At 35.6% G+C, this 13,354-nt stretch overlaps 1 protein-coding gene across 1 annotated transcript in view; it reads right to left on the minus strand.

The window, feature by feature from the left end:
* LOC124141177 (rhomboid-related protein 2-like) overlaps positions 1–13,354 on the minus strand; it is a 95,429-nt gene that overhangs the window by 11,577 nt on the left and 70,498 nt on the right. Inside the window, exons 4-7 of the mRNA XM_046509111.2 lie at positions 11,923–12,156; positions 9,322–9,464; positions 5,015–5,127; positions 2,494–2,594 (exon numbers count right to left, since the gene is read on the minus strand). Of these exons, the coding sequence (XP_046365067.1) occupies positions 2,494–2,594; positions 5,015–5,127; positions 9,322–9,464; positions 11,923–12,156 (591 nt within the window). The remainder of the gene's footprint in view (positions 1–2,493; positions 2,595–5,014; positions 5,128–9,321; positions 9,465–11,922; positions 12,157–13,354) is intronic.

Consider the following 13,354-nt stretch of genomic DNA (forward strand, 5'->3'; position numbering starts at 1 on the left):
CTCTAACGTAGTCATAAGAAATTGTAACTAACAGGAAATTTATCTTATCACATGTTTAAAGTAACTGTATAATACCTAAAAAAAGTGTTTAAAAGAAACTATACCTCCATTAAGAGGGTCATGCTGCTATCAAGAACCCAGTCTCCAATTTCAGTTAACCACGACTTCAAGAAAATGGTAAAAACTTTCAGCAGATTTAATTTGTAGGCTGCAGCCCTTCTTTCAAGTCTCAAAAGCAATTGATTGAAGAAAAAATCTTTGATCACTTTCGACATTAACAGTAGGCGGACTAGATTGGCAGACTAGATTGGCGGACTATTTCTGGCTGGGGTAGATGTCAAGGGTTTCACCAATTTATTTTGACAAGGATGAGTGAACACATGTTCACACAAGAATGTTCAGGATGATGAAATTAAAAACGTATTCCTCTTCCCAACATATACTTTGTAAAAATAAACCCAGAATATCTTAGTATATTTGACATACATTATCAATTTATTAAGTCATACCAATTTAATTACTTGTTTAAAAAAAACCCACAAAATTCCATGAGTTAAAATGATAATTAGTAACTTTTCATCTGCATCCTCATTTGAAGTAAGTCAGACCGGGGTCTGAGTGTGAACAATGTGTGATGCCCATATCTGGTGTCCCCTGCCTTCATATTGCTCACACACACTCACACACTCACTCACACACTCACTCACTCACTCACTCACTCACTCAAAGGATGGCTTTATTTCCAAAACATACATGCCAAAGAGTTTTGGCTGTGTATTAAACAGAAGACACTATCAAACATAAGTACCATGATTTTTTTCTTAATTGATTTTTTTTTTAAACTTAAAAGACATTTTTAGTTTTATCTTTTCTGTTGTCATGTATTTTGGGGACAGAAATCTGTAAAATAAGTAATTTAATTTGATTTGTGTGTCAGTATTTGCAAATAAACCTTGTATCTTATAAACCTACTGCCACCTTTGCCTATATTGTATGGTATGCATCTTACTATCAAACAGTAAACTTGTGAGAGGTACTACTATCAAGAGAGACCTGCTGCGAGGTTTTATTTTTGTATAGCAAGACCTCCTTGGGGAATTTACATTTGTATTGTAAGACCTCCTTGGGGAATTTACATTTGTATTGTAAGACCTCCTTGGGGAATTTACATTTGTATTGTAAGACCTCCTTGGGGAATTTACATTTGTATTGTAAGACCTCCTTGGGGAATTTACATTTGTATTGTAAGACCTCCTTGGGGAATTTACATTTGTATAGCAAGACCTCCTAGGGGAATTTACATTTGTATTGTAAGACCTCCTGGGGGAATTTACATTTGTATTGTAAGACCTCCTTGGAGGTTTTACATTTGTATTGTAAGACCTGCTTGGAGGTTTTACATTTATATTTACTATATGGTATCCTATTTGTTTTCTTCTTTCTGCATTAAGAAGGTTCATAACACTCCTTGTCGGAATTATTGTTGAAAATGTAAAACCTTAGTGTCATGTTTTAACTATAGCATAATTCATGTAAATAAATACCAGTTTGTTATTGAAAGTATAAGATACCAGCAGAATTATATTGTATGAGTAAACATCAACTACCTCAAATAAGGTGATGATGGCATATAGACAATACCTAAAAACAATAATTGTCATAATGGTTCGTTATCCGATTCCGAAAACCTACAGTTCAGTGTTTATTGTTTCCATAAAAGATAGATGAGACTGGTTTTAAACTCAGTTTATTGAACGTTTAAATGTTAACAGCCCTGACATTTATAAAACATTTTCATGCGGATAAGATATTTTTTTAAGCAATCCCTTCATGAGTTGAGAATGTCTACATGTATAAAAGAGGTTCCAGAACTGGAAGAATTTTATCTGCTAAAAATAATTGTCATGGCTCTTAGACCAAAAAGGCGCAGGTGGGTGTTCTATTGCAATTACAACTCGATGTAAACATTTTTGAAGTTGTCCTTTGATAAAATACACCAAACATGTAAACTAATCATTTGATTGAGAGTTTTCTTACATTTTATAAATGTCAATGGCCTTGTACATTTTGATTGAAACACTTGAGTTATTCAGCATTTGTATGTCTCATTCTTACCTCAACATCATGCAGTGGAATCTGTGATGGGTGACGGGTACCAATGGTATGTTAACTAGGTGGTGGGTACCCATGGTACGTTAACTAGGTGACGGGTACCAATGGTATGTTAACTAGGTGGTGGGTACCCATGGTATGTTAACTAGGTGGTGGGTACCAATGGTATATTAACTAGGTGGTGGGTACCAATGGTATATTAACTAGGTGGTGGGTACCAATGGTATATTAACTAGGTGGTGGGTACCAATGGTATATTAACTAGGTGGTGGGTACCAATGGTATATTAACTAGGTGGTGGGTACCAATGGTATATTAACTAGGTGGTGGGTACCAATGGTATATTAGCTAAGTGAATGGTAAAAAGGAAGTTCTGCTTACCAACAGTATATTAGCTAGATGAGCTGCTAACAAGGCGTAGACTCCACCCGACGCACCCACCAGGAAGGCGTCCATGTCGAACACTGACGTTCCCAGGGAACCTGCCACAACAACAGAGTGTGTTACATGGGAGTGATACACCATGTGCTGTAAGCAATACAAAGCCATCACATTTGGTAAAATTAAACTTGGTTCACTTTTTGTACATCAAGTTACACAGAATTCGATTTCTGAAAAGAGAAACAGATATACAGAGGTATATTTAACTTTTTATTTGAGATTATTATTGTGCAAGAGCAATAATATCTTTATCACATCATTTCATTTTTAAAATATATGAAGCTTAAAGATATTTACACTCACTGAAGAAACGTTAGGTACCTTGTATTAATGATAGAGTAAGTAAACCTTCCCATTTATCATACAGTGGTAAAAAAATTAAAAGCCATATTTGTATAGAGAAAGTTCCACACATCAGCAAACCCCTTATCTGAAAATAACGTCAAATCGGTTTATTTAGCTTATGAAAAATAGTCCCTGCTTCGTGACCTCATTTGCATAACATCACATATCGTGATACCAATTTTGTCAATTGGATTATCACTTCGATAAGGGACTGGTCATTTAATATATCGGAGGTGGGGCTGGTGAGATTAAGGGAGTTATTAAAAAGAAAACACAGCGAAAGAGGGATCGCCAAAATGTATCACAACTATATTGAGGCAGGGGACACAGTTCTATTTTATCAAATAAAAAAGTAATAAATTCAAAGATTTTTTAGAGTCTGGTCATTTATTTTAAGGACGGGGGCGTGAACAAATATTGCAAGTATTTGGGGGGACCATGAAAAATTGTTACGAAAATGGGGGCAGGACAGCAAAATATGATTCAGTTCCAAGACCAAGCCTCTCCCCCTCTCCTCCCATCTCTTCATTACAAATGACCAGTGAGTCCTTTAAAGTGGATTTTATTAATTCTTATAGGCCTATTTGCCGAAAAATCGTTAAATTTGCGCTTCACTGGTCCTTTAAATCTGGACGTTATGAATGTTTTAGCTTACATTTTTTAAATTTAAAACGAACTTTATTTAGTTGTTAATGAATTATTTAAATAATGTAATACACATAACTTTCATATTTATAAACAATAGGTTTAATTAGACCTTTCAAATAGTGTATGGCCAAACATGTAGTAGCAAAGATGTTAATTTCAGCAGATAATTCCTTGATAAATGTTGGTTTCATCTATCACACAAGAGTCTCTGGGAACTTGGTGTCACAGCAGTAATCTTCTGGTTGGCTGGTGTTGAAAGAGTTAAACGTTGTCCATGATGCCAAAATAGCAGCTTCTTTCACGCATTTCCACCCATTACATGAATATTGTTATGTTGCCATCTGTGCACAAGCTGAGTGCCAGGGATATAATAAAATGTTCTTGAAAAATTGAGTTATTTTACTTTTATTACGCCAGGATATTTTTTTTCATACCTACCTAACTTTTGAGCACAAAATTCAAGTAAAAAAATGTGAGAGGCTTTTTTTTTGCATTTTTTTTAAATTGGCCTGCCTCACTTTTGAAATGAGTCTGAAATCCGTAAACCAAGAAAGAAAAAAAATGTCGCCTCAGCACTATCCATGATCTCATACAATCATGTGACTGTATGAGATGTTAGGGAAGAGAGGACAGAACATGTAAATTAAGTAATTCCCCAGCAATAGCAGATGAATTTCACTTCATTTTTTGATGCCTTATAAGCTCTCAAAGAATACAATAACTATACATCCCAAATAAATATTTCATTTGGCCTGATATGATGTCATTTCAACACCTCTTCAATTCACTAAACTTTAAAAAAATTAAAAACTTCAAATTCGTAACTATTGTATTCACAAAACTTAGACAAATTCCAATTAAAGAACAGCCACATGATGGCCATCTTAATGACCTTTGTGCATTATTTGGGGCGGTCGGGTAGCCTAGTGGTTAAAGCGTTCGCTCATCACACAGAAGACCCGGGTTCGATACAATGTGTGAAGCCTATTTCTGGTGTCCCCCGCTGTGATATTGCTGGACTATTGCTGGAATATTGCTGGAATATTGCTAAAAGCGGCATAAAACTCACTCACTGTGCATTATTTGGTTCATGTTCTCTTGTATCACAGTGGTGGTATTATGGAGGCTGGTTGGTTGGTTTGTTGTTTAACGCCCGCTCAGCAATATTTCAGCTATATGACGGCGGTCTGTAAATAATCGAGTCTGGACCAGACAATCCAGTGATTGATATCATGAGCATCGATCCACGCAATTGGGATTGATGACATGCATCAACCAAGTCAGCGAGCCTGACCACCCGATACCATTAGTCGCCTTTTAAGACAAGCATAGTCACCTTTTACGGCAAGCATGGGTTGCTAAAGACCTATTCTACCCCGGAATCTTCACGGGTCGGTATCATGGAGGAATATATGTTTGAAGTTTGAGGTTTGAAGGTAGTGATGCTATGTATCTGATGATGACTGACCTGCCAGCACACCTGCCAGGTACACAATCAGTATCCGACATGACCCATGCACCATCTCCAGCGGTATCCCAACACAGATCTGTACCGCCATGTTGAAGAACAGATGTATGTACCTGTCGGACAGACACACACATATAGACTCTGTTAACACTAAATATATATACAGTAGAACATGGATATAACAAACTACAAGGGACCGGAGAAATCAGTTTGTTATATACGTTGTTTGTTATGTACGTTTTTGCTCTGAAATGTCCGCCATCTTGGATAAAACAAAACACAATACATGTAGTTGCAGCATTGAATTGTATTAGCAGTGATCACTTCATAGCACTCAATTGATAACATTTCATAACATTCATTTAATAACATTAGATTCATAACATTTTTGCTCATCAAATATGTATTTAGCATTTCACAATTTACATATGGGGAGATGTGTAATCAGTGATTTTAATTGCTCTGGCCTCATTTTGCTGACTGCATTTGTGAAACTGAAAAGGTTTATTGTTTGTTTTACAGACAAAATAAGTCCAATAACATGTATGGGTAAGGTTAACATAAAGCAAGTTTAACAAGGTTAAAAAATCACCGCTGATTGTGTTGATTCGCCGTTGATTGCGTACAGCCAATTGTCAGTGACACTTGACACTGAGTGAGATTTCTCAGTTCAGTATACACGTCACTAAGGCTAAAATAAATAGTAGTTTTGGTTATCAGGCACAATCCGCATCATCATAAAGTCTGCCGCACATTTTGTTTTTATTTCCATTTTCAAAAAAATATAGAAATCCTAATACTTAAACACAATGCACAAGAAAAATTGAAAATGGAAACAAAAATGACACATGCAATGAACTTTATGATGATGTTGGCAGTGCCTGATAACCAAGACTATTATTTTTTTTCAAATATCAGTTCGCTATATACTTTAGTTCGCTGTGGAGAGTTTGTTAAGTACGTAAGTTTTATATGATAATATATTGGAGATAAAACGGGGGGTTTGCGACAGGTCGTATCCGTTTGTTCGCTCTATCAGTGTTCGCTATGCTAACATGGTAACACGTACTGCATGTGGGAGCATGGTAACTTTGCATGCGGTAACACAACAGCAATGGTAACAAGTTGAACATGACATAACGGCCATGGCAACGTGGATAAATTGCATGTGGTTACATTCCAGTAATCATTATAGACAAACTGCACACAGTAACATAACGTTAATATAGCTGTTAATTCTCCATGTGGTTACATTACACATTAGTGACATGTTAGTGACATGGTAACATTTCATGTGGCAAAAATAAAATTTTGCAGGTAGAAACAATAAGCTGGAAAATCATTAATTATGAAAACTAAAAATCAAGAAAATTCAATTTAGCATCCCTAAAAAACGAAATTCTGTTCCTCTGCTTGTGAAAATGCAATTAGTGAGCCACAATAAAAGTAATCTATTTTATTTTTCCAAAGTTTCAGTATAATCACCCTACCTCTTATTCTTATATGGGTCTGTGAAAAACATAACACATAAAAATATGCCTAATTTCTCATTCTGTTAAAAAAAAGAAAAACAGACCATGAAGACGTAATATCAGATAAAGTTTTTGTTTTTGTTTGTTCATGAAGGGTCATCTGAGGTTTTATACAGTTATCAGACTGAAGAATAGTAGATGAGAAAATAGTATCTATTTCCTGATGCAGGTCTGTGACAAGATCATTGTGCAGCCATGCTGAAATGCTTTCGTGTCGCCAATAATTGCCTCATTAAAGTGTCTATGCTACTACAGGAATATTTTAATTAGCATTTTTTTAAATATTTTATTTGGAAAATCTAACTGGTATAACAGTTGTTTGTTGTTTAAAGACACACTCACCACTATTGCAACTGTATGATGGCGGTCTGTAAATAATCAAGTCTGGACCAGACAATACAGTTTTTGACATCATGTGCATTGATTATGCAATTGGGATACGATAAAATGCATCAACAAAGTCAGCAAGCCTGACTAGCAGATCCTGTTGGTTGGTATTACATGTAAAGACTTTCACTATATGCACTTTACAAGTATACCTGTCATAACAGGTCAGTGTGTCATGCATTTGATAAGAATGTGAATGAAGTTGGTTTAGATGCAGCTAATATATGACTGGTGAAAAAGTCTGGGAACACTGATGCCTTTGCACACGGAACAGCTGTATGCTATTTGGAGCTACTATGGGAACAAGTAGTTACATATAGATGACAGTGAACAGGACCTCTGTTGAAAATCTGAAAATTTAATTTAATTTAATAGTGTGATTGCAGCCAAAATACAGGATTATGGCAATGATGTAATAGAAGAAGAGGATTCGTAAGAATAAAAGTTGTTTGTTCAAAGAAATGAAATCTGCGAACACTGATGTAACTCTATCGTAAAGGCATCACCACTTGAGCATGACTTTACGAGATAGCACTCTGTCTGCATCTCCGGCACTGATGGTAAAACTATGGTCAAACTAGCTGTATATAACTATAGAATATATCAGTGTCATGGCATCAGATGCATCATGGAATCACAATATTATTTAGGAGACTGTTCTGTCATAGTTGTACACGTATATTGAACAAGAAAAAACAACTTCCATAATTTTTAAGAAACAAATGTCAATCTTCAGTGACAGATAAAACACTAAAAACCTCATGATTCTATATTCTGCTTTGCATGTCAAAGTTAATGATGGCATTCACTCAGAAAACAATAAAACTGCCAGCATAAATTTTTTATTGACCTCAAATCCCACAAATTAGTCTGAATATTGAAAGCAAATAGTATCCGTGGTGGAGTCAATGAGTAACATGGCGACAGTGTCAAGCGGTTGAAGACAGCTGAATAGACGTATATATTATTAACAGTTGATTAATGGTGGCTCGCTCTCTCAATCAGAAGAAACATCAGTGGTAGAAAATCAATAACAGCACACATTATCTCCATGCTTCTTCAACTGAAACACTGGATTCTCTTACCACAATTAGATAGGGTCATCTGAGGTTTTATACAGTTATCAGACTGAAGAATAGTAGATGAGAAAATAGTATCTATTTCCTGATGCAGGTCTGTGACAAGATCATTGTGCAGCCATGCTGAAATGCTTTCGTGTCGCCAATAATTGCCTCATTAAAGTGTCTATGCTACTACAGGAATATTTTAATTAGCATTTTTTTAAATATTTTATTTGGAAAATCTAACTGGTATAACAGTTGTTTGTTGTTTAAAGACACACTCACCACTATTGCAACTGTATGATGGCGGTCTGTAAATAATCAAGTCTGGACCAGACAATACAGTTTTTGACATCATGTGCATTGATTATGCAATTGGGATACGATAAAATGCATCAACAAAGTCAGCAAGCCTGACTAGCAGATCCTGTTGGTTGGTATAACATGTAAAGACTTTCACTATATGCACTTTACAAGTATACCTGTCATAACAGGTCAGTGTGTCATGCATTTGATAAGAATGTGAATGAAGTTGGTTTAGATGCAGCTAATACATGACTGGTGAAAAAGTCAAACCAATATGAGGCATATGATTGTCTAGAGTGCATAAGTGAGTACGTTAGGTTTACGCCACCTTAGTTGAAAATGATGAAATTTATTTTCCTGTGAGTTTTTAATTATTTTTGAATGCTTCTTGGACTGGTGCTAGTGTTATACAAAATAGCAGAGACTTATTTTGCAATGATAACAAAAAGAATTTCAATCAGAATACTTTGATTGCAAATCTAAATGGTCAGTCTATCGGCATGTCCGTGAAGTTCAGTGTGTTCTGATATTCTTGCATGCATAATTTCAATTTAGGAGCTATCATAACTTTTCTTTAGATAATTTTCACCCACATGAAGCTGACATGCCATGATATAGCTAAAATATCGTTCATAGACATGTTAAACCAAATTACTTTTGCACTTTGTTCAATTATGTTATTTTATACTAGTTTGTTTGTTGGATGTACAATGCCTAATTCAGTAATATTCAAGCTGAATGACAGCAGTCTCTTAATAATCTAGTCTGAACCAAACAATCCAGAGATTGATATCATGAGCATCGATCTATGCAATTGGGATACGATGACATGCATCAACCAAGACAGTGAGCCTGACCAACCGATCCCATTAGTTGCCTCTTACGACATTGGTTATTGAAGACCAGTTCTAACCATGGTCTTCATGGGAGCGTAATTTTATCATTATCATGATCAGTACTACATGTCATCTAAAAAGAACCACGATAATCATAGACACAGCAATAAAGTTGAAAATCTTACCCAGCATGCAGCAGTGTGTAAAAGAGGAAGCGCCATAGCTCGAGTCTGCGGTCTGGACGGTATATAAACACAGAGTTGACGGGCACTGGGCCGTTGGGCTCGATACTGCCGGACTCGAGACAGTAGTAGATAAAACAACCAATCTGAAACACAAACACACCCCGTCAACTCAGACACGACCCTAACACACCCGTGGGATTCAGTGGACAAATCCCACCGCTCCATGGGAAAGATTGGGATGGGGATCAAAGGATGAGTACATTGATGGGGTGCCACTAGGGCAGCCGTCCTCTTAGATGTCGCCGGGCTGAATTATTGGGTCAGTATAAGTCATTGGTTTGGTTAAGTGTTTAGGCTATCAACCACTAGTTCACAAAGTGTGCTCTGGTTTGCTGTTTGTAGTTTATCATGCCATTGATACACTGAATTTCTTTACTGGGGATTTATGTCATAGTTAAAACATGACTCTGAGGTTTTACATTTTTAACAAAAAACGTGAAGGAGTCTTTTAACAAAGTTACGAACCACTATAAGAAATACCAGAAGAATAAAAAACATTGGAATACCCTATAGTGAAACAATACAGTGGTCATGGTATAAAACAAATTTGATGAAAGCATGCAAAAGAAAGACCATGTGCAGCATTCACACAACTGAAGTCCTGACATTTAAGATTGAGCACCTTTCATCCCCTGAGCCAGTGGCTCAGTGGGAAAACAGTGGGTCACAATACTAAACATGATATGTGGGGTTGCAGGTTTGATTCAAGCCATGGAATTTTCATGAGAAAAACATTGTGACTTTAACCAATCAAAAATCATTAAAAGTCTGTAATGCAATTACATGTAAAACCTAGGTCTTACAATTCAAATGTAAAACATCTCAGCAGGCCTCACTTGAAAGTAGTACCTCTCACAAGGTTATTATGCGATAGCTAGATACAGACAATACTCTAGGCAATAGTGGCAGTAGGTTTATAACTAGGATTTCAAACAAAATGCCCTCGGAATCAAAATTGCTATAAATAGTTATTTAGTTCAAAAATGGGATTTAAAACGTTCTTATTTTCTTAATTTCGGAGGTATTTCTGGAGGCAGGTCCAGAAAAATCCAAGCTTATATCAAGAAAGATAAATATGATTACCCCACAAAATAACTGTTCAGAGTTAAAAGGCTGAGGTTAGTGCTATATGAATCCCAACCATATAAATAGTATCTCTCAGGAAACACAGACAAGAAACACAGCTCTTCTTCATGTTAGAAGGGGCAGTCGGGTAGCCTAGTGGTTAAAGCGTTCGCTTGTCACGCCGAAGACCCGGGAAGACCGTAACTCATTTCTCATATTCAGTCTGAATGAATACAAACACAGCAAAATATGACCTCATACACTTTTATATGATAACGATGCTTGAAGGTGTTTGATGACTGATTGACAAGTGATTGGCTGGCGATTGACATTTCATAAAGGATCAACTGGAAAGCCCCACATGGCTTGGGGGATTTGATTATCTTGTCTTTTATCTCTTTGCTTTAAAGTAACACAAAGACCTACTACTCTGAATGACTTTGTTCTCACATAATAGAGGAGGCAAGTTTTGAATAGAAATTAATTGATTCCTATGCTAGTCATTGTGCTTCTTTTAGTTCCAGCATTATTTGATAACCTTATTTTCTTGTCATTTGGATCAAACACTTTTCGATGTTTAAATTTTTTCACATGATCGATTTTGTTTATTCTTGATGTGAATCATGCATTGGTTCAAACAAGAAACATATTTCTTCACAAAAAAACAGTATAATCATCGTATGGACAGTGTATAATTATAATCACTTGGATCAAATAACTCTCAGTGATATTTTGTATTGCTCACAAGTATGATATTGTTTACTTTCAACATGAATCATTCATTAGTAAAACAATCAAAATTAGGAACAAAATGATACAAATAGTTCTTTCATAAAAATAAATTTTTCATTGTGCTAATGACATTGTATTGTTAATCATTTCAATCAAATAATGTTCAGTTTTTTAGCTTAATTTTATTTATTCTTGTGGTAAATCATTCATGGGTCCAATCAAACAAAAACAAACAGCAAATATATTTTTCTTTAAAAACCACTGTTTTCATTGGTCATTGACATCATATAGTTAATCATTTAAATAAAAAAAAATTCAAACTTTTTTTTGTTTATTTCAAAATCTCCATTTTGTTTATTCTCAATGTGAATTATACATTAGTTCATACAACCAAATAATAAACAAAAAAAATACCTGTTTCTCTATACGTTGGTTAACTATCCTATAGTTAAGCATAGCCATCCTATAGTTAAGCATAAACATCCTATAGCTAAGCATAACCATCCTATAGTTAAGCATAGCCATCCTATAGTTATGCATAAACATCCTATAGTTAAGCATAGCAATCCTATAGCTAAGCATAGCCATCCTATAGTTATGCATAAACATCCTACAGTTAAGCATAGCCATCCTATCGTTAAGCATAGCCATCCTATAGTTAAGCATAGCCATCCTATAGTTAAGCATAGCCATCCTATAGTTAAGCATAGCCATCCTATAGTTAAGCATTGGCTCCTGACCTACCTCTATGAGAGTGATTGCAGGTATAAGAAGAGGAGGGGGGCAGCATTTGTAGCGGTCAGCATAATACTGGCGGTCAAGCTCATCCGTGAGGAACTCTCTGGCTACTTTATGCACCATCTTGTCGTAACAGGTGGTGGGCGGCGGCTGAACCTGGAGGCAGCGGCCACTGGTCCACCCATCCTTCTCACGACTTTCTACCGCAAGGCGGAAACTGGGGTTTCGTCGGTTGCTCATCTGGCGACAGAGAATAACGTGTGGCGATTAAATTTGAAAAGGATCATATGTGTTTGGAAAGTGGGTGCAAATATGTGATTTGGAAGCCTCATCACAAAAACACCACCTGCGAAGCAAACAAACAGCCATGTTAAGTCATCGATAACAAACAAGCAAGGAATGGATACAGCCGACGGACAACATCACCTGTTAAGTCGATAACCCACAAACACAACCTAAACAAACTCATCTCAAGGATTACATGCAATTTACCTCTCTCCTCATTTTTTATCTCTTGTTGTGAAAATGTTAACTCCGTCAGGATATTTGAATAAAAGAGATCTAAGACATGTTGGATAAAAAGGCGACATGGTAATGAGATCGCATTGTATGAACAACAAACAAAAACAACCACTTCAAATAACAATATCTGTAAATATGTATTTAATTTGAATCAAAGTATTTATTATTTAATAAAAAATCAATGCTGATAGTTCAACTAAAATATTTTCATGTAATGAAGCTTTTACCACTGATATTGTCAAGATAAACCAAACATCTTCCCCTTAAAACTGCTCATAAAACAAAACACAGAACGTTGAACAAAGAAATCATTAATCAACTTTTGAAATTTTGGATATATTTGAATATTTCTCCTGATATCCATATTCACTTAATCAGAAAGACATTAAAACCTGGAAGAAAGACAGTAGTATCTTTAAGATGCTGCTTTCTTACAACTATATCGTATTCAATATAAAAAACACAAAAATGTATGTATTTCATTTTTTAAAGAAAAAGCAACGATAACTACAAACAAACAAAAAATTAATACAAACTAACACCAATTAAATCAATGCTTACCCATCATAAAAGGTCAAGATTTTTAAATCCACAAGTCCGATAATCCAACAATGTCAAAAAAAGAATACAGCTTGTCGACAACTACCCAAATCCTCCCAATTTTTGTTCGCCAATTTTCTCACAAGTTTGACAACCAGGATGCAATGATGCCCCTACGTCCATAGCTCTTATCCTTATATATACCCTGAAATCTCAACTGCAATCTGTTACTGTGTGCTAGCAACTTCATTAAAATTGCAGTAATTTATTTCTATTTGTAGTCTGCTGTCGAATGTAGTATATCAAATGAAGAATATTGAGAAGAATATGTTTTCTGAAATCACACATAAAAAATTCAGCAGTTGAGGTTGGTGCC

This window comes from Haliotis rufescens, unplaced genomic scaffold (genome assembly GCF_023055435.1).
Source record: "Haliotis rufescens isolate VD_foot unplaced genomic scaffold, xgHalRufe1.0.p SCAF_11, whole genome shotgun sequence".
NCBI classification, from domain to species: domain Eukaryota; kingdom Metazoa; phylum Mollusca; class Gastropoda; order Lepetellida; family Haliotidae; genus Haliotis; species Haliotis rufescens.